The sequence below is a fragment of the Lissotriton vulgaris genome, chromosome 12, assembly GCF_964263255.1.
Source record: "Lissotriton vulgaris chromosome 12, aLisVul1.2, whole genome shotgun sequence".
NCBI classification, from domain to species: Eukaryota; Metazoa; Chordata; class Amphibia; order Caudata; family Salamandridae; genus Lissotriton; species Lissotriton vulgaris.
The window spans coordinates 32772542-32794262 of NC_141700.1; the positions used below are offsets into that span (position 1 = coordinate 32772542).

The 21721-nt window shown below is 45.2% G+C and overlaps 1 protein-coding gene across 2 annotated transcripts in view; it reads left to right on the forward strand.

Annotated features, from left to right (window-relative positions):
- Positions 1-19670, forward strand: part of LOC147673143 (uncharacterized) — a 166849-nt gene extending 147179 nt beyond the window's left edge. Inside the window, exons 9-11 of one of the 2 annotated variants that reach the window (XM_086946888.1) lie at positions 8493-8599; positions 18788-18892; positions 19469-19670. In XM_086946888.1, coding sequence (XP_086803014.1) covers positions 8493-8599; positions 18788-18851 — 171 coding nt within the window. In that variant the 3' untranslated portion in view covers positions 18852-18892; positions 19469-19670. The remainder of the gene's footprint in view (positions 1-8492; positions 8600-18787; positions 18893-19468) is intronic. The other variant, XR_015302598.1, reaches the window with a different exon arrangement.
- The last annotated feature ends 2051 nt before the right edge of the window (positions 19671-21721 follow it).

Consider the following 21721-nt stretch of genomic DNA (forward strand, 5'->3'; position numbering starts at 1 on the left):
GTTTCTTCACTGGCCAGAAATCAACCATAATCTATAGCTACATTCCGTTTAGATGGTTTGGTTTGGCAACAGCACAGCAATGATTACCAAGTAGTCTGTATACGTAGCATTATTTTACTTTATAGGACCTTCTTAGAGCTCTTGGTTTATATTTATCAGAACTTAGAGCAAATTAATTACATCATATGTGCATAACCGTACGTTAGATTTATTAGTCAAGCATCTGAACTCAGTGCATGAAATAAAAAGATCTGCTCTCAGCATCTTGCTAAAACTAACCCTTGCATGTGTTCAGTGCCTTGCAAGCAATTGTATTCATACGATTTGAGTGGGAAGTGAGCTGTTAAAAATATCTCTGGGTTACACATTGTCTGTTTAATGCCAAAAGCACGGAAACCCGAGCAATACTGTTTTCTTTTTTTTTTTAAATTACAGGTAATTTATACACATTTAACTTCATAGAGGTTAATATTTATTTTCAAGAATGCAATTGAAGAGGTATTTACATGGCAATAACATTTTTTACAGCAAAAGTACGCAAAATCAAAGTAAATTTCGAATTTAATATTCTGAAAGCATATCTATGGTAGCACGTTAAATTGAATGCCTACCAGTGCAAGGTTCAACTACATTTTACAACTACGAAGACATAGCTGGGTATATACCCTCACTCACCCTCACTCAGCCTCACCCTCACTCACCCTCACCCTCACTCACCCTCACCCTCACTCACCCTCAACCCCTCACCCTCACTCACCCTCAACCCCTCACCCTCACCCTCACTCACCCTCACTCATCCTCACCCTCACTCACCCTCACCCTCACTCACCCTCACCCTCCCTCACTCACCCTCAACCCCTCACCCTCACTCACTCACCCTCACTCACCCTCACTCACTCACCCTCACTCACCCTCAACCTCTCACCCTCACTCACCCTCACTCACTCACCCTCAACCCCTCACCCTCACTCACCCTCAACCCCTCACTCACACTCACTCACTCACCTTTAGCATTGGCTACAGGAAACAAAAATGCTAAAGATTTACAAAAAAAACCCATAAACAATTCTAAAAGCACTAACTCTAATGCTGCGAGACCTATTGCATTTCCAATGCTTGTTTTAGATACTATGATGAGTTTCCCATACCAAGAAGGTTGTCGGCTTTATACAAAGGATACTTTTCCCACATTTGTCATAGGTAGACATGAGCAGGTCATCTTTGCCAATAAGCGATGAGTATCTATCACAAACAATTAAGCACTTTTGGACTGATTTCGGTATAGTCGCAATATATTGTGAGCCACAACTCAAATGTGGGCAAACCCCTTGGTACAGTGGATGAATAGAGTACAGATGTTTCCATTTGCTTCCGTCTGTTGCCGGTTGGGTTGGGGTGCTTTTTTTTAAAATTAATTTTTTTTACTTGATTAGTTAAGCAGTGCATCAGATGCTTTATGATGTTGTTGGCTGACCAACACACACATAGTTACCCTTTTTCGTTTCTGAAAAAGTGGCATCTGATGACTTGTAGGTTCCATTCAGGGATTAATCTGGGGCCGCAGAACAACAACCTTAGTCTACGGTGGGGGTGGTACCAAAAGAGACCATTGACTTAAACTGACAGAACCAGTTAAGACTGCTTCTTATTGGGCGCAGTCACTGCGTCTGCAGCCTCTATTCGTACCAAAAGATGGTTGCCTGCCCTCTAGTACCTCATTTTATATTAGTTGCATGCACAGAGCTAGGCTGCTTGTAAGCACTTGGATGAACGGGAAATAGAAGGAAGAGGGTATTTGGAAAACAGCAAGATAAGGTATGTGCTCTGACTCAATTCCTCTGTAAGCGAGTCCCAAAAATAGTGTGGTACATGTTGTCCACTAGAATTGGCTTATGGGGCAAAACTAAGAGAGACCATCAGCCATTTCCCCAGCACAAACCCCATCACTCAATCTTTTCTATATTTGCACTTGAATTGGGGCAGAGTCAAGTGATGATCCCCACACAACCTAGTGCACAACTTACTCCACAGAAATTCCCACTTAGAATGCAACAATATTTCTCTGCTGTTTTTAGCTGTATCCTGTGTGGCATAAAAGTCAGTTGTTCGTCCTATATAGGTGAAACATTAATTTATACTAATCTCCGCATCAATTTGTATTCCAGCTACCTATGTATTACATTAACATGTGTACACGGTGTAGGGTAAATTTAGGCAGTAGAAAATACAACTATTAAAATATAAACATTCTGGTAATTTAATAATATTAATTACCATCTTGTGAACCTGTTGCAAGCATTGCAGTCTAATGCAGCAAAAAAGCATGTTCATCTGAGAGGAGGGAATGTTGATGACCACAACTTAATTGTCAATTAACAGGAATAGTTAATGTGTTCCTCGGGGTGGGAGGTCAAAAAAAAATAATAGTCCACATTCAACTACAGTTGGATTTTATTTTCATAAGCCAAGAAATAGTTTTGAAAAGGAATGCTGTAGAACTGAACAAAAATTGTTTCAGTACATCAGGTTAAAAAGATAGTCGCAACATATCGGTGAACACCAGTGCAGGCATTGCTTTCATTGATGATAACCTGATCATCTGTCCATAATGCTTAGAGCAGCATTACCACACAGATTATCAGTGACCAAATGTCAGTTAAAATGAGGCATAACAATAGAGAAATTGGTCAGCCCTCTCATCCTCTCATGGAAAAATAGAAGGCTGTGTTCAATTTTGTCTCAAAAAGGCTCTTAGCAAGTAGTCCAGATTGTTCCTCTGCGAATAGTTCAGGTGTTGACACCTACACAATCTTTTTACCCTCTTCTTTCAACTGTTCTCAGCTCTCACCTCCACGGAAAGAATGCTCTTGCTATTTTCTTCTATTGTGGAAGAATGATGAAGATTCCATAATGGAGAACACAGTTATGTGCCTGAAATATTAGTTCTTCTTCAAAGGTATTTCATTAAATTCATATCCAGCTCACATGTGTTCCATCAAGGCCACCAGTATGGGAGAAGGAGGTTTCGCAGCATTACTTCCTTCACCTTATTGTCAAAATGAATAAGGGACTAACTGACGTTGTGGTGGGCAGAATGTTTCATTTCGCTCGTGGAATTGGCAGAATTTGGCGAAATGCAGAATTCCGGCCAAAATAACACCAATGGCCACATGACAGAATATTTTCTGTGCGGCTCTTTAAATGCAAGCAAGATTTGGCGCCCCGGCGCCATTTTCAAACGTGTGGTTGAGGTCAGATGGCTGCTTCTCGAGTAGATTTGCTGCTGCTTGAGTAGATTTTCTATTCGAGCGGCAGCAAAAGCAACTTGCATGGCTGCATGCTCCTGCGCATCGCGTGATGCCGGTCACGCTGATTTTTAGTCTGCTTATGCTAATGGTGCTAAGTTGCAGCACAAGATGCATATTTCCACCCGTTGACAGAAGTCTGCGGAATCTTGCAGAGTTTTTATGTAACTCAGCGGAATAAAATGCCGAAATGTCCGCATCTCCCCCCTTGTTGGTGATGCAAGTTGGGATTGTTGTGGCCCTTCCACATAGTTTTAAAACCCATTTTGTTTATTTTCTAGTGTTTTTATGAACTTGGTTTTCGTTTTCTAAAAGATAATTGACATATTGCGTCCACATAAGTTAGATTACTTTGTTTTTTGAGAGATGCTTTTCTCTTTATTGAGGATGTGATCCGATTTTCTCATGTATGTGAGGATACACTGAATTTCAGGAATTTCACGATGATACCCTTGATGAAGAATTGGTGTTACAGGTAACTAATTGTTTTTCTATAGTTTCTCATAGAAAATTCGTTAAGGGGAAGGACATTGTTATGTAATCACAATACCGTTGTGTATGGCTTGTGCTATTGAAAGAAATTCATTTGCTAATTAAAGTACATTTTGGATATTTCCTCAATCGTCCCTCTTTACACGACATGAAATGAACTGGTATTAAGAGAATGCATTTTGTAGTTAAGTAATGCAAAATTAAATGGAGTTTTGTTTGTGAAGGCATCCTCGGCCTCTGGTGAAATTTTTGTAAGGCACTTAAATCATTGCTTCTTTATTTTCAGGTAGTTTCTTATAAAGTTAACAAAACAAGCTGCATTTTTTTGTACTCTTGTCGAAAAGTTACTGAATTTTAGGCTATGTTAAGTATTATAATGGACTGGGTGAAAGAGAAAAATAGATTCAAAGTGCTGTATGGAAAAATTCCCATCCATTCCTGTTGCCTACTGAGGTTTTTGGAGCATATCGCAATCACAGTCCCATTGCTAGCTGTGAAGATGGCTCAATTAGTTTTTATTCCTCACACCCTATTAAAACCTTTCAATTTACATCTCAGATGTACTTTCTTGTATGCAACGCTTTGTACTCACTTTAAATCCCCTTGCCATTTCTTTTGCAGCGTTAAGACTATTGTTCCATTATACATCGGATGCATAGCCTCTGAATTAGAAATGAATCTCTGTGGTACACAGAGACTCCCTATTCAGAGACCCACTTCCTCGTTGTGCTTCAGGGATACGTAGAATTACCTGGCACGGAATGGTTTCACTTCATTTGCAAAGGAACACTGTTGTAGAGCTCTTTGATCTTTGTATTCTGTTTTTGTGCTTCTTGCAAAGATTTATTTCTGGAACAGCATTGAGAGATGTGGCCGATGCTCGCAGCCTTTTGAAGTGTCTGCAAATGATGTTAAACTTCATCCCTTCCTCTTGACCTTGTCTGAAAATAGATTAACTACATTTGTGTTTGCCAAGCAAGATGTTAGATTTTACTCCAAGCTTCCCAATCTCACTTATTGTTTGAATAAATCTTGCTAAAACAAGATTGTCTGCTTTGGAGGGTACTGGACACAGGGTGGTTGTGTCTTATTGCTCTGGTCTGAACTAAATGCTACAGACCCATAAACTGGTGTTGCATGAACGCTTGACTGTCTAGCAGAAGGTATATATCCGTATTGACGGGTGATATGTGAGTTACAGGACCGCTGCAAATTACTTCCTTTCTCTTCCCACTTCCATTGTCTGTTCTTATATTGTTCATGATCTGTTTTAATTTCAGGTTACATACCTGCATCTACTTTACAGAGAATCTCCTTCTCTTTTCTCTACTGGCTGCATGCCTGAGCAAATTAGCTGGCGGATGAATGTCCGTTAACTGGTTAAGATTTGCCCCTAACAAAACCTTGCTTACGGGATTGGATGAAAAGTTTGGCAGAAATAAAATGTAAACTTTTGACCATTCAATAATAAACTTATTTTCTTTATTTTGCAAAGTATGCAACAAGAAATCTAAATGATGAAAAGCGGCAAGATTCCTGCGTCGCTAGCTGCTCAAACCTGTGGTTGGCATGGACTTGAAGATATTGTCTTGTGGATTAGAGGATGCCTATCATATTTACAAGTCTTAGTTGTGATTCCTAAAGATGATTGTAGAGTTCCTCATCATATTTGCTCACAAAGATCGAGTGTCTGCACTCTCACTGCGTGCCTCTTTAAATCGTTCGCTTCTATACTTGTGCTGATCTAGAATTCTGAATATTGTTTTTCAGGGTACTTGAGGTGCAGCTTTTAAGCGTAACCTCGTATGTGGTCGCCGTCAGCTACTGCTGGTTGATAGATTGGGATGTTAACCCTCATCAGCGAGGCCAAGCCTTGGGTACATAAACACACAGGCAATGTTCAAGTCATTTACCTGAGGCCTTGCCCACAGCTTCACTTCTGAGGTTATGCCAACTGGACTGTCGTAGTGTACTTCATAAATCCATATTCCTTCTACTTCAGGCATTAGAAATAATACATTTGTAGTATGTGTGACTATAGATATACATCCTTTGCATACTTCTACCATCTGGTATTAGGCTTAGACATTACAACTTGTTTTCTGTTGAAGAAGCTTCAAATCACAGGATGTTGTGACTGTTCCATAGTTCCCAATACACATGACCATTGAGGCCACCTTAGATAGTTTTTTGCCCACAATCTTGTTTGGACGTGTTCAGCATCGGCTCATAGATCAAACAGGTTCTTCCCGCTTTTTTGTGCCTAACTATGCTGCTCCTCGAGTTAATGTCTGGAGAATAATCACTGAGCGCGTTTCTCCTGATGGGTACACTACTGTTCTTTGATCTACTGCTTCACCTTGCTGACCAGGCATGCAAAGCCCAGGTCCCTACTCAATCGAGTCCTCTGCGATCTCTGCAGAGCTCACCCCGAATGCCCAATCTTTTAATATTGTCCCCGGTGCAATGAAAAATATCCTTGGACAGACTAGCACAGCATTTGCAACCTCTACCTCTCTGGCCAACATTACAAGTATTCCTAAGAGGTCTGCATCACCTGTTGGCATAAAAAGACTCAGAAGAAAACGACCAGCCCAGCATTGTGGACCCCGCTGTCATCCCAGCTGCCCAGTCGACACCCAGCTCCAATCATTGTCTTTGAATGCCTCCAAGGAAGAAGACTAAGACAGGACACATTTGGCTTCGACACCGTCAGGGCCATATGCGTAGAAAACACCAAGGACCGTGAGAACTGCCACAGTACTGAGCCATAAGTCAAAGCCCCATCCACTCAAATGTCCTTACATTGACACAGAGCACTGTTCCTGCAGGAGTTGATCCCTGAGTGGGCAGGAAAGAGGCCCGAGCCTTTGATCCACTACTATCCTCAGTCTCTGGTCAGCAGTGAGAAATGGCTTTGAAACCAAACAAGCTCCCACTGAAGGGTACTGAGCCACAACACTCAACATTCTCTTGCCTGAGAGGGAGAAGGCCTTCCTCTTTGGACCTGAAATGAATGATGCATAGAGCACCTCTGATGGCAAGAGCATACTTAGTCCCAAGCGGACACCTGGGGCCCGTTTGGCCCTGAGATACGGAGTCCGGAGCACGCATCCTAAAGAAACTGTCGGAGAACCTCAGTGTCCCTCAACCGCCCTATTCATTTGCCCAAAAAGTGGAAGGATTTATGCTAAGCTGCCCCCTGGTTAACTATTGACTACACTGCCCCCATTTCCCAAAAAACAGAAGTTAACTTTTGAGGAGGAGCTCCCCTTCAGCTCGCCACGGCACCCAGTACCGAAGAGGCATACGGAGAAGGCAACACGCCCTCCTCAACAGCCTTTCATACGCAGGATCCCGCCACCACACAGTCTTACTCACCGCACTCTACACCATAATTTTCTGAGACTTCAGTCCATTCCTTCTCCAACTTAGGTAGTCCATATGGGGGCGTAGATCCTTCCGCTGGGGCAGGGGACGGGTACGACCTTTGACACATCGACCCTATAGATGATCCAGACCTAGAATCATACCCAGCCAAACCATCTCTGCCAGATGATACTGCATATCATGCTGTACTTCAGAGAGTGGCCTGCAACAGAAGGCTTTTCACAAGTCCCAAGTAGGCAATGCATACTTGAGGGAAAGTTACAGGGGCAACAACAGCAATGGCAGGCATTGGTTGGCTAAGTGGAGAAGTGTGGCTCACTGGTTAGAGGCGGCAGACCTGGAAGCAGAGGTCAGCCCGGGACCAGGGTTCAATTCCCGGCTCGGCGGGATCTTAAGTACTAAAAAGAATGTCCATGGATTTGACAATTCTCGCTCCGGTGCCTACTCGATTTACGGGTTCACACTCTGCGACTCTGGGCAATAGCTTGCTTAATCTCCACAACGGCCTCTCGCGGCGGGATGCCTGGCTTTCACCTTGCGGATACCCTGCCGGGGTTATCTCACAGGGGAATACCAGGACGGGTTCCCTAAGCAAGCGCTTAGAAACCGCTCGGTGATTTGCGCTATATAAATTCCTGTACATTTACATTTACAGCTTAAAGGAAGTATTTTCTGTATCATCTACACACAAGCCATCGCTGGGAAGAAACTGCTTTACAGTCGATACAAAGCATCTAGATCTACAGCCACACATGCTACAAACTGTAAATGTTACCCATTAACCATCTGTTCGAGACGTGTATCATTGTAGATTCACTCTCCTCTCCAGAAACTGGCACAGATGGCACATTTCTTAAAATGCACATTATTCACCCACATACCATGCACAGAGCACGTTATTTTAGTCTTACTGTATACTCCATTTTCACCCGCTGAACGAAAATCTAAGGTAGTCTGTGTCTGTGGGCATAGTGGTGGAATGACACAACATCCTGTGACTCGAACGTTCGTCAAAGAAAAACACTTTGTAGTATCCTGGCCCAAAGCTAGATGGCAAGATTTAGCAAATCATGCGAATCTACAGTACTATATACTACGGAGAGATGCTTACAGGGTACGGAACATTTTCCTTTTTTTTTTATCTATCTAATCTAACGATACTTTTGTGTCTCCTAGGTTGCCATGCTGTACATTATCCATTGTTCAGTGTAACATGGACTGGAGGATTCATGAAGGGAAGAAGCCTATTAAGATATCATCACTGAAAAATAACCTAAATCTCGATTATTTTTCAATTTTCCACAGAAAGAACCTAATCAGATAGAGAAAGGAGTAGATTTCCAGGTGAGACACATCAAAGAAGAACCCAGCTTTGGTTGGGAAGAAGGGCAGAGTGCAGCGCCTGGTCCCATGTAAGTAGCTGGAACTCTTTAGCAAATGGCCAATGTTGATTATTGTTTTTATGTTTTCTTGTGTGACTTCTCTCAGCAGATTCCAGACTTTCCGAATCGCCCATGTTGTCTGGGTGAAAGCTTTTATCGTTTACAGTCTGCTGCTACCAAAGGCCACAACTTTTCTTCTTGTTGGTGAGGAGGCCCAAAGTCTGCTTCCCTTGAGCCAGACACACTCTTCTTCCTTTTTCCTCCACCAAAAGCTCAATTGTGTCTACTAAAAAGACAAACTGTTCAAAAACAAATCTGCAGTTCTGTAGGAAAACATTTTCTAATCAAAGTTAACATTTTTCTTTCTGCTCCTGCAGTTTTTTTTCTGTAGGACTCCCATATTTCTTCATTTTAGGATCTCGGTTGTACGGTTCTGCTGTCAAACTTGATGCCAGTTGTGGCCACGAGTCAGCAGGCACAAGAGAGACAGCGACTGACACCCATGCCTCACCGTAAACCTAACTTGCCATTCAGTTACAGGATCCGAAAAGAGGGGTTGTAAGAGTTGAAGGTACAAGCACTGGTGGCGCATCCTCTGAACAGAACCAGCTTTCTATATAGTTGGTCTTAAACGTCTGCTGGGAGGAAGATCATAAGTTCGACTTTCCAGACGCACAGCAATGTGCTGAAGATCACTAGTTGATACGCCTCTTAATCTTTGGAGCTTTTAAGTAAGGTTGTCTCCACACGTTCACAGGTAGCATTAACAGTTTGTTAGACTGGAGAGGTCAAAATCAGCTTGTTTATCCATGTCCCGTTTACCATTACCTCTTCTAATTGCTTTTTGATAATTTTAATTCATTTTTCAGAATGGTAAATATTTTTAAGTGGATTTGCGCCACTGAAATTCTTGCTTACGATCTGTGTTTTTAAAATTGACTTAAGCTCATTTTCACTCAGTGTCATTAACTTTTTGAAGCGTCGCACTGAACCTGCTGTGGACGAAACATCTATTGTAGGGCAGAGGAAGCATTTTACATTGGAGAGCGATGGTGTGATCAGAATATGTTCTGCTCGTTTGGGTCTTGAACACTTCATACCTTGATTTATTACTGGATGCAAAAATGAATTTGTTGATGCAAGCCTATGATCTCCTTTGCTTTAAACCTTTCTTGTTAATGAAAAATTGCTGTTTTTGAAGCAGTGGGTCTGCTCAACAAACATCTCTGCTCTGAATTCACACACAGACTTTTCTCTTAGAACCGTTTGTGGCTGATTATAAGGCACTCTAAATGTAAATTGTATGTTTTCTAGAGCAGATTAATTCAAAGTGTATGTATGTGTATATATAAAAAGTTTATAAAGCATACTATGGCTCCAAAGGAGCATTTTGATTTTAAGCAAAAGGGAGAAAAAGAGGCTCCAGGCTGCTACAAACAGATGCAGGGATCAAATTAGCGAGAGACAGAGGGAGTCCGGGGCTGCAAAGATCAACGTTTTCAGCACCTGGGTTCTGAATGAGAAAGTCTAAGATGTCTGGGGAGAAAGGTCCAGGCTTTTGCTCCGAGGACAGCTACAGATTTTCCCGCTTTAGCTTTACATCTGAAAAGATGTAATTTATTGAGGTTGATTGGTTTTTGTTGGTTTACCATACTGTGACTTCTGCACAATGAGAATCACCCCTACTGTAAGGGCCAATCAGTGACCCTCAGTCTAACTCCCAGTGAAACCCTAACAGTAAGAGATTTGTGTGCGAGTCTTACTCACCCTGAAGCTGTGAGAGTAACTCCTATATCGAACAGTATGTCCTCCTTAACTCTTCTAAGTGAATGGCGGCTTGAGAAAAAACTGCTTGTCCCAGCTACCTCACACATGGGAGTCACCTTTAACTCTGTGTCGTGTGTAAGTCACCCTCCTGCCCTGTTTCATGCATTGTGGTAATAAAAGAACAAGTCTGAGTGAGCTCTCATCTACTATTGCACAGTGCAACAAATGCCTTTGTAATTTTTTCCTACTATAACATTAGGGCTCCTTCTTTAACATTAGGGTTCCTTGATAGTACCTGAACTTGAGCTTCACTTCCCTGAAACATTTGCACTGCATTCAGCATCTTCCTAAAGAGATCAAAATGTGAATGTGACCTTGTAAGGCTGTTCACCATTTTTCTTTGTGGTTTGCTCATTTATATATTCCCACCTACTCACTCTCATTTCTCAGGTTCTAATTATGCACTGCCTGTCATTGATGGGTTTGTTGCACAGGATAATGCCCTTCGGAGTGAGTCAGGCCAAGTGCATGGACATTGGAGCACATGCCCATCACGGCCGCATACCAGGTGGAACCAAATGTTAAATTTTTTAAATGTGGCTCTCCTGATATCGGCGTGATTTTAATGGCCATACTCCATACAGAGGACGATCCTCGTAATTTCATCTCTACAACTACCAGAGGTTGGTAATGTTTTTTCTTCATAGCATAAATGAATAGTGCATCCAGCGAACTGATTGAAGTCTGAAAGCTATCTGTTCAGTTCAGATGTATGTGTCAAGGTAAGGTTCAGGACACCCCCATTTTTCATATGTGATTGCAGCGACTAACTGGTCCCTATGAAATTGTTAATACTAGACATGTAGCGGGTTACATTCTTCAACCTTCATGCATATACATGATCATATCTTTATACACACGGCTGGACTGCCCTTTTATTCCACCGGGTATTGCCTTGGTGGACTGGAGCCATTGGAAGCATCTGTGTGAAAGCAGAGTGTTGTTGCTCCCCAGGTAATGACAGCAGACACGAGAAAAGTGTGTGGCTGGTTAGGATAGATTTGCCAGGGATTTGTTAGGTTCCCAGTCGGCCCTTTTCATCCATTGTGTCCATGTTCAATGATTCTGCCTTCAATATGAGCGTCAGGTGCCATGCCAGATAAATCCTACGTTTTCTGGCCGAAGAAGTGTGCATCTATCTCACCAAGGCGACTCCTGAGCTTGTCAGGGTACTTAAAGTATACGTCAGTGATTATCATGTAAATTGGATAGCTAGTATGGTTGTATTCCTCCTTGTTTTCTTCTGAAGAAAGTTGAATGTTGAAAATGAATTCGGCTTTCTTGTCTTATAAGTTTAACGTTTTCATTCCTCCGAGTCTCTAGTGTTGATGTAGTCACCACACTGTAGGTTAAAACATTTGGCTCAAGAGGAAGGACACACTCAGGAAGCAGCCAGTTATTACTTTCAGGAAACTGGTATTTGTCCTTTCACCTTTGTCTGTTTGGGTAACATACAAAGATTTCTCTTCTAGTGATCCCCTGGTAGGCTTTTGTGTTTGCTAGATCTACTCTCTCTCTCATGTCTTCCCCCTCCTGGAATCCAGCGACCCCCTTTGATGCACCACGTGTGCCACAATAACCAAGTTTTTGCATGCAGGTACACCACTGCTATTTCTGAGAAACTTCTCCTCTCTTGGTAGAAGATTGAATTTTTAGTACATGTCCTCGAAATCGTCTGTGTGCAATTTGGTCTGAAAGATATGGGGAAAATCAAGGGAGTGGCTTGCAAGACTTTGTACATTTTGAGTCTAGTACTCTACAGGTGCTTCTGTAATATGGCACATCAAATGCACAAAAGGTGAAGGGAGGATGCTGGCAATAAGCCTAACCAATGGCAATCGCGTGGGGTAGGTAGCATCCCGACCCATCATTCTTTCGCTCACCATACCACCTCAGGTTCGACCAAGATATATGCAAATCAGTCCTGACCCTGCTCTAGTGGGAACAGTCCATCCCAAACTGCCAATCCAGGTCCTCTTCAAACCGGAGCACAAGCAGCCCAAGACCGGGTTTGTCCAGATTAAAACTTTTCAGTCCGGCGTAGCTTGGTTCCAGTGGCACTGTGAACAAGGAACCCACTTCTGGGCATTTGCTTGGGTGCTTGTGTTCCGGTTAAGGGGGAACCTGGCTTGGCAGTTAAGGCTGGACTGTTCCCATTGGAGCAGGGTCCACACCGATTGGATGTAACTGGTTCAAACTGAGGTGGCATTGTGCGGACAATTACCTTGGACTGGGATGAGGCCTCGCGTAATTACTAGTCGCTGAGATTAATTCAAGCATTCCATTCATCACTTTTTTGTGTACTTTAGTGTGTTACTAGAGCGAAACTAGCCCTGGGTTGCTTGTGTTCCAGTTCAGCGAGGACCTGAATTGGCAGTTTGGGCAGGGATGTTCCCACTGCAGCAGGGCCAAGAATTATTTGCATACAGGTGGGTCCAAACTGAGGTGGCATGGTGGGCAAAAAAAGGATGGACTGGAAAGCATTCCATCCAACACTTTATTGTATATTTTAGTGTCTGTTATATGGTGAACAGCCCGGTATTTAGCGCTACTCAATTAATCTAGTTAAGGCCATGTACCTCGCATACAAGTAGTACTTCACTGTCCCAGCCCAATGTATGAGTGAGAAAGGAAAGGCCCTTACCTACTATGCAGGACTTGTGTGTATCTCCAAAATTTGACACTGCCCATGTTAAGGTTCTCAGATGTAACCAGACGGAGCCCAGAGCAAGTGTTGGGTATGTTTGCAACAAGGACCGCAACACCGCCACCCTGCTGGACAACCTCGCCAACCTCGGTCTCAAGCAGCTGGTGACCACCCCCACCAACTACGCTGGACACACGCTCGACCCCATCTTCTCCTCCAGCAAGGATATCGCCTTCAGCCACGCCACCGGTCTCCACTGGACGGACCACAGCTGCATCCACTTCAGCTTCAGAAAGAACACGATCCACCACCACCAGCAACAGGTCGCACTCAGAAGCTGGAACAAGATCACAGCCGACCAGCTCGCCGCATCCCTGAGCCAGGATCCCCCCGCCAGCTCAGCGAACCCCAGCCAGGCCGCCAGCAACCTCGCGAAGTGGATCAGCCGATGCGCTGACGATCTCGCCCCTCTGAGGACCCCACCCAGCAGACCCGGCAGTAAGAAAGCACCATGGTTCACCGACTAACTCAAGAGCTCCAAGAAGAACTGCCGAGCCCTCGAGAGAACCTGACGCAGAGACCCCACATCAGACAACATGACCACCCTCAAGCTCGCCACTCAAAAACACCACCAACTGATCCACGCCACCAAGAAATTCGCATTCAAGGAACGACTGGACAACAACGCACACAACAGCAAGGAACTCTTCAACATCGTCAAAGAGCTCTCCAACCCCAATGCCGGAAACAACAACATCACCCCATCACAAGACCTCTGCAACTCCCTCGCCGCCTACTTCCACAACAAGATCGCAGACATACACAACAGCTTCAGCACACAGCCAACGCACCCCATGACCGCACCGGCACCCCCCACCACCACCCTCCGCGCCTGGAAACCCGATCAACACCGAAGAAACGCAACGCACTATGAACTCCATCCACTCCAGATCTCCAACCGACCCCTGCCCCCCAGCACGTCTTCAACAAGTCCGACGCCGTCATCGCACCCCACCTGCGGGACATCTTCAACACCTCCTTCGACACCGCTACCTTCCCGGAGAGCTGGAAGCACGCCGAACTCAGCGCTCTACTGAAGAAGCCATCAGCAGACCCCACCGACCTCAAAAACTACCGCTTCATCTCGCTCCTCCCGTTTCCGGCCAAAGTCATCGAGAAGACCGTCAACAAGCAGCTCGCCGCCTTCCTCGAGACAAACGGATCCCTCGACCTCTCGTAGTCTGGCTTCCGGGCCAACCACAGCACCGAGACCGCCCTCATCGCAGCCACAGATGACATCCGAGCCCTGCTCGACAACGGGGAGACTGCGGCCCTCATCCTCCTGGACCTCTCCGCGGCATTCGACACTGTCTGCCATCGCACCCTAGTGGGATCATCACCCTCCGCCTGGGACGACTCCTGGTGGCCCCCTGCCCTGGGCAGCGCACCCAAACCAACGGACCACGCACACAACCTGGGCTTCATGCTGGACTTCTCCCTCTCCATGACCAGACGAGTCAACGCCGTCTCCTCGTCGTGCTTCAACATCCTGCGCATGCTACGTAAGATCTTCGGGTGGATCCCCACCGAGACCAGGAAGACGGTCACCCAGGCCCTTGTCACCAGCCGACTGGACTACGGCAACTCCCTCTACGCCGGAACGACTGCCAAACTCCAGAAGAGACTCCAGCGGATCCAGAACGCCTCAGCAAGACTCATCCTCGACATCCCCCGACACAGCCACATCTCCGGACACCTGAGAGACCTGCACTGGCTCCCAAGAGAATCACGTTCCGACTCCTCACCCACGCACACAAAGCCCTACACAACCAAGGCCCAAGATACCTCCACAACCGCCTCAGCTTCTACACTCCCACACGCCAGCTCCGTTCGACCAACCACGCCCTCGCCGCCGTCCCCCGCATCCGAAGAGCCACCATGGGAGGAAGGTCCTTCTCCTACCTGGCCACCAAGACGTAGAACTCCCTCCCGACCCACCTCCGCCAGACGCAAGACAACCTCGCCTTCAGGAAGCAGCTCAAGACCTGGCTGTTCGAGCAGTAGCGGACCTCCCCCTCCCCCTCTCCCCAAGCGCCTTGAGACCCTCCGGGTGAGTAGCGCGCTATATAAATGCATTGATTGATTGATTGCAAGTTGTTTTTCTAAGGAGTCTTTCTAGTCACGAGGTAGGTGACTCCTCCTTTCAGTGATAGTGCGCAGGGGCAGAAACCAGGGGCAGAAACTCCATTGTTAGAAAAAAAATTCTGCCATAGAGTTCGGACATGAATTGTTGCGCTCCGGTTCAACACCGTTTCTCGGGTTCCCCTCTGTGCACAATCCATTTACCCTCAATGGTATTGTTTTCGATTGTGTATTTCCCTTCTCTGTGTATTGCATTTAATACAAAAAAAACAAATTTAGATCGGGGAAACTCGTGGAAGCCCGTCTGGCGTACCCGTGTCGGTCCGCCTCACAGTTGATGGAACAGACTGCATTCAAATTCTGCGCTCGGTGCCACACGAAGTTCCCGCGCACCGACTCGCACAAAAGTGTGCAACCTGAGCTTCTCTCCAGAGCACAACGAACAAGACTGCAACGCATGTATATATTTCTGCTTGAAGAAAATGCTCTGCAACAGTCGGTCTCAAACTCGCGCCATGCAGAGCAAGACCACTGGCTTCACTCCAGACCTCTTCGGAGAAGATTCCGAACAGGAAACCTTCGATGCCATAGAAGCTGAGGAAGAACAAGAAGAGCCTGTCTCCGAGTCCGGCTCCGATGTGGACGAAGACATCCCGTAAGGTCAGCGTATCGTGAGAACCGATCTGCCCTTCTGCCAATGTCCAACTCAGCCAGAAAAAATAGGCTCCTTTCTCACTCTGTCTTCGGGCCTTGGTTGGGACCGAGAACATGTTTCCAACGCCCTGCCTTTGGACTCCGCAGCGAAACATACGTCAAAGGCCTTCCGGCTCGGGATCGAGTCACCCTCGGGCACCGAGCTGAAACCTTCTGGGTCGAAGCCAAAACCAGTCTCAGGCCCACCTCCTTCGATACTGATATCATCTTCGAAACCTAAATCCTTGGCACCCAAGATAACGGCACCAAAAACGTTGGCGCTGAAACCTAAAGATGCTCCGGTACCTTCGAAGGAGCCCCTTTCAAAGGTCCTGCCTCCAAAATCAGAACCGAAACAAAAGGAACTGTATATCAATCCAAAAACTGGACATATTGCGACCAAATTACCACTCAAACACAAATCTGACTCAGAGGAAGTCTATCCCATTCCTTTAATGAGGAAACATGTGGGAACTAACACTTCTCCTCCATCACTTCCTTCCCTAGAAACACAATACTTGTTAATTACCCCTACTAATTCACCAACACAATACACACCGGATGATTGGGATGGGGACAGTGCTGCACCTGCAGACCCCAATCAATCAATCATCGCACTTATATAGGCACTACTCACCCGGCAGGGTCTCAAGGCGCTTGGGGGAGGGGGTCTGCTATTGCTCGAACAGCCATGTCTTGAGTTGTCTCCTGAAGGCGAGATGGTCCTGGGTCAGCCGGAGATGGATGGGGAGGGAGTTCCAAGTCTTGGCCGCCAGGTAGGAGAAGGATCTGCCACCAGCGGTGGCTCTTCGGATGCGTGGTACGGCGGCGAGGGCGAGGCTTGTCAAGCGTAGCTGGCGGGTGGGCGTGTAGAAGGTCAGGCGGTCGTTGAGGTACTTGGGGCCCAGGTCGTGGAGAGATATGTGTGCGTGGATGAGGAGCCTGAACGTGATCCTCTTGCTGACGGGGAGCCAGTGCAGGTTCTTCAGGTGGCCGGAGATGTGGCTGCGTCGGGGGATGTTCAGGATGAGTCGGGCGGAGGCGTTCTGGATGCGTTGGAGTCTTTTCTGTAGCTTGGCTGTGGTTCCGGCGTAGAGGGCGTTTCCATAGTCCAGTCGGCTGGTGACGAGTGCCTGGGTGTCCGTCTTCCTGGTGTCGGTCGGGATCCATCTGAAGATCTTGCGGAGCATGCGTAGGGTGTTGAAGCAAGATGAGGAGACGGCGTTGACTTGTCTGGTCATCGAGAGGGACGAGTCCAGGATGAAGCCCAGGTTGCGTGCGCGGTCTGTTGGCTTTGGGGTGGCGCCCAGGGAGCCGCTCACACACTCCCCATGCTCAAAGGTATACTAAGACATGTGGACGACATATTTAAGGATCCTGCTCAGGCACGTATTCTCACCCCAAGGATAGACAAAAAGTATAAATGTGCACCATTGATCCAGTTTACATCAAGTGCCAGTTACCCTTAGATTTGTTGATAGTTTCTAATGCCGGTAAACGGGCCTATTCTCAAACGTCAGAAGATGCTCCACCTCCAGACAAAGAGTCTAAGTTAAAAGATGCCTCCCAAGCTGCAAATTTCTGGTGCATTTCTAACACTCAAGTCTTTTAGCCACGTACGTTAGGGCGCATTGGGACGAAATGGAGCAATTGCTCCAATTCCTGCCTGATGAGCACAAGTCTAAAGCTCAAGACCTAGTGCAAGAGGGGAAGCTCATCTCTAACCATTCCATTAGGTGCCCTTTAGATTTGTCTGACACTTCGGCTAGAGCCGTCAACACCAGCGTGCAACTAAGAAGGCATACATGGTTAAGTATTTCTGGGTTTAAACCAGAAGTTGAAGCTTCTATTCTTAACACGCCATTTTACAAACTACACCTCTTTGGTCCTGTTGTAGACACGTCCTTAGAAAATATGAAAAAGGACACGGACGTGTCAAAATCTGTGGTAGCCCTACAGTCCCCTTCTGGCCGTTGTTCCTTTTGGCGCTCCTTCTATCGTGGGGGGTTCAAGAATACCTCTTCAGACACTGCCTCTACACCATACAAAAGCAACAATCAGCTCTCTGCTTCCAAGGGTTTCTTCAGAGGGGGCTAGAAAGGTAACAATGGCAAAGGTAGAGACTTGCCTACACTCCCCCCCCCCCCCCGATCCTTTAACACCTGTCGGGGTCGTCTTTGACAATTTCTACCCGTCTGGCAAGCAATGCCTACAGACAAATGGGTACTAGGAATTATCCGTTCTGGTTATTGCCTGGAGCTTACCAACAATCCTCCAAACATTCCTCCACGTTCACACTAAATGTCACCAGACCATTACACCTCCTCAAACAAGAGGTTCGATCTCTCCTTTTGAAGGGAGCCATAGGGCCCATACCACTACAATATATGGGGTCGGGCTTATACTTCCTGTACTTTCTCATACCCAAAAAAGGACGGTTCTCTCAGACCGATTTTTGACCTCCGAGAATCAAACCTTCACATACAATTCACTTTCACATGGTGACTCCTCAACAAGTGCTCCCACTGTTATAACGGGGCGCCTTTATGTCTACTCTAAATCAAAAGGGGTGAGTTTGTATGTTGAACACTGCTTGTGTACGCGTATGTGTGAAACAGAGTTTAGGTTGTATCAACCTACAGTTCCCATTCAATGAGACTAAAATTCCTAAGTGATCTGCGGTAGACTTGTTCGTTCATGTAGCATTCTCTTTTTGTTTCACAGTTTTAACTATGAAACCCAACAACATTTTATATTTCACAATTCGTGATGTTTGAGCCTGCTGGTGAAATCGTTTGCAGTTCTGTAAATCTGTCTCTTTGATTTGTTGTTTCAAAAAGTTACTCCGGTTATCTTTAAAAGCCATTGACCCTGCATGAAGAAAGCTAATCATTCCTTTAACACTACAGAGTTTCCACCTCCGTAGAGGATAGCGCGGCCATTACAGAGTTGCACGCTGCCCAGCACATTTAAGAGTGAAGTTGTGAATGGAATCCTAACATCCAGTTCATAAGGTATGTTACTAGCTTTGTTAGAGTGAAAATGTTTTCTGTTTTTGTGATTGAGTGGTGTTTTCTGAGTAAAAAAAACTCTCTTGAAAAAGTGCAGTTTTTACTCTGCCAGATAAGTCATGTAAATTCACGGGTCCAAATATTTCTATTGCGTTGCTTAATTTGGCTACCCATCACATGAATACATTTTTGTCATACAGGTAAAAGACAGAACAGTTAGTTTGAGTCCTCAAATTGCATCTTATTTGCTTCTTTATCATGTAAGTGGAAGTGACTTGGGGCTATCAGGTGTTTTTTCCCTTTAAAAATACTTCTATCCCTATGTTTGACCCCTTAAATGACCCAACATTCAATTGGTTGAAAAAGAAACTACTATCTTGCACTTTTGTGGTGTTACGGAAAGACTCTGTCCCACCAAAGCCTTTTCCATTTATAGATGGTGCAGATAGCCCACTTGTTAGACAGAGGGAACCTATGTTTCTGGGAAACTCGTAAATACTTCTGAAATAAGAGATTAAATGAGATGACAATGTGATTTATTTAATCGACAAATAACTGTGTTTTTTTTTTAAATTGTAGAATCTCTCCGATCAAGCCTACCCGTTTTTGAAAAAAGATGACTATTCCTTCAGTCCTGTGTTTAGTGATTGGTTTCAAAAATCAAATTTTCTGCCTGTACGGTTTGTTTTACTTCTGTGGGCATTCCAGTAGTCACTAGTGGGAGAATCTTATTCCATTGTATGACAGTACAGTTTGAATAAAACTCTTTAAAAACATGGAAGCTTGGGTCATTGCCTTTTAAAGTGTCATTTATTTTGCTTTTGAGTTTGTTTTGGTGTATTTCAAGATACATGTCTTTGTTTGTTACCTGGGAAGTGCTGTGAACATTGTCTTCTTATACAAGGGTCCTCAAGCATTTCAGTCTACCTCACAACAAGACTAAAATGTCCTGGAATATTCTACAGCAAGAGGCCTCACCATCTCACTCAACGTGTTTGCCATAGCTCACCTGGGGTGAAGCTCACCCTTCTGCATCCTCGTTCTCAGGACCACCCCCTGAAAGTTCTGTATACATTGTTTTTTAATATTAGTCATTTACTTTACTAGGCTATTTTTCAATCTGCAACCTTAGGATGTTTTTGCCTTGCTATTTTTAATACAAGTTAATTCTTGACACTGGATATCCTGTTGACATTTGTATTTCCTTAGAGACTACCCCATTTCAATATGGTTCTGCGATTCTAATTAACTGAAGTTAAAGTGGTGTGGCACTGTGTTCAGCTAGTGAATTTTAATAAGCCCAATGTATTGTTTAGGAATTTATCTTTTTGATTAATCTGAAAAACAGGAGGCATCCTAACTTGTTAGGGATCTTTGTTTGCTTCCTAGGACTTTGCTGATTATATTATTTTCAATCTGATTCACGTTTCTCCATACATTTTAGATAGGTTGACAGTGTTTGAGATCTTTACGAGACCTCATTGAGAATATGCAACCCCTACGTTTCCAATAAATTGAGGCCCAGGACATTTACCATACTTTCTGGAAACCTTTCATCTATCTGCACAGCCGCAAACATGAGACCGCTCTTTCATCTCCACTAACTTCACCCATCTTACGCACCCATTGCTTGCACCTCAAGGGATACCTCCTCTCCCCTCTTGAATCAACACACTGCAAAGTTAAAACATTACCCACCAACCCTACACCGGTTTTGAACAGTTTCATACTACTATAACATATCTGCTGCCCTAGACATTCTTGCTCCAGTCTGAACAAGTTGTTCAATTAATAAGTCGCCAAACTACAAGGTCACCCTAGCCTAGAACGCAGTGACCCAACTGAAAAGACTGAAAAGAGCAACATTTTCAGTAAGATGCACAGAAAACTCAACCCAAGGTCAGTTAGAATGGCAAAAAGGCCTGCCTCATAAAATGTGTTGTAAGAAAGTGCCCTCTTTCTGCATGGTTGCCCCCACTTTTTGCTGAATTGCTGATGTGCTTTGACTGAGTGTCACTTGGGCTTCTTCTAACCAGTTACCCAGGGCTTATGTTCTTTCCCTAAAAACTGCATCGAAGCCTAAACCCAATTGGCATCCCTGGCCACATGTCAGCCCCTTGTAAATGGTACCACAGGTACCCAGGGCACTGTGACCAGAGAAGCCCTCTGAGGGCAGCAGCACTTATTGTGCCACCCTTAGAGGTTCTGTATCTTAACACTCACACACTGCCTTTGCAGGCTGTGTGTTTTGTTGCAGAACGAAGCGAAGATTCGACTTGGCACACTGTGCCATGCCTACAACCCATTGCCCTGGCATAGGTCAGTCACCCCTCTAGCTGAGTGCACTATACCAGTGGTGAGGGTGCAGGTGCATGACCCGATAACCCCTACAGTGTCTATGTCCATTCTTAGACATTGTATGTGCAGTGTTGCCATCAAGAGTAGATGGTGCTGGGAGTTTGTCAATATGAACTCCACAGCACCATAATGGCTACACTGAAAACTGAGAAATTGGGTATCAAACTTATCAGCGCATTAAACCCACACTAAAGCTAGTGTGGGATTAATGAAAAATGCTCTCAGAGGGCATCTTACAGATGCCCCCTGAAAACTAACCTACTACTAGTATCCAGGCTGAGTGGCTGCTATCAGCTGCCACCACCAGACATGTTTCTGGACCCTTGGGTCGAGAGCCTGCTGCTCTCGGGGGCCTTGAACAATGCACATCCTGGGACGAAGTGCCAAGCCTCCTAGCCGAGGATGGGCAGGGTCCCCTGGCTACTTGCTGTATTCATCAACTGGTCCTCACTGGTTCTGACCTCCACTTTGGGT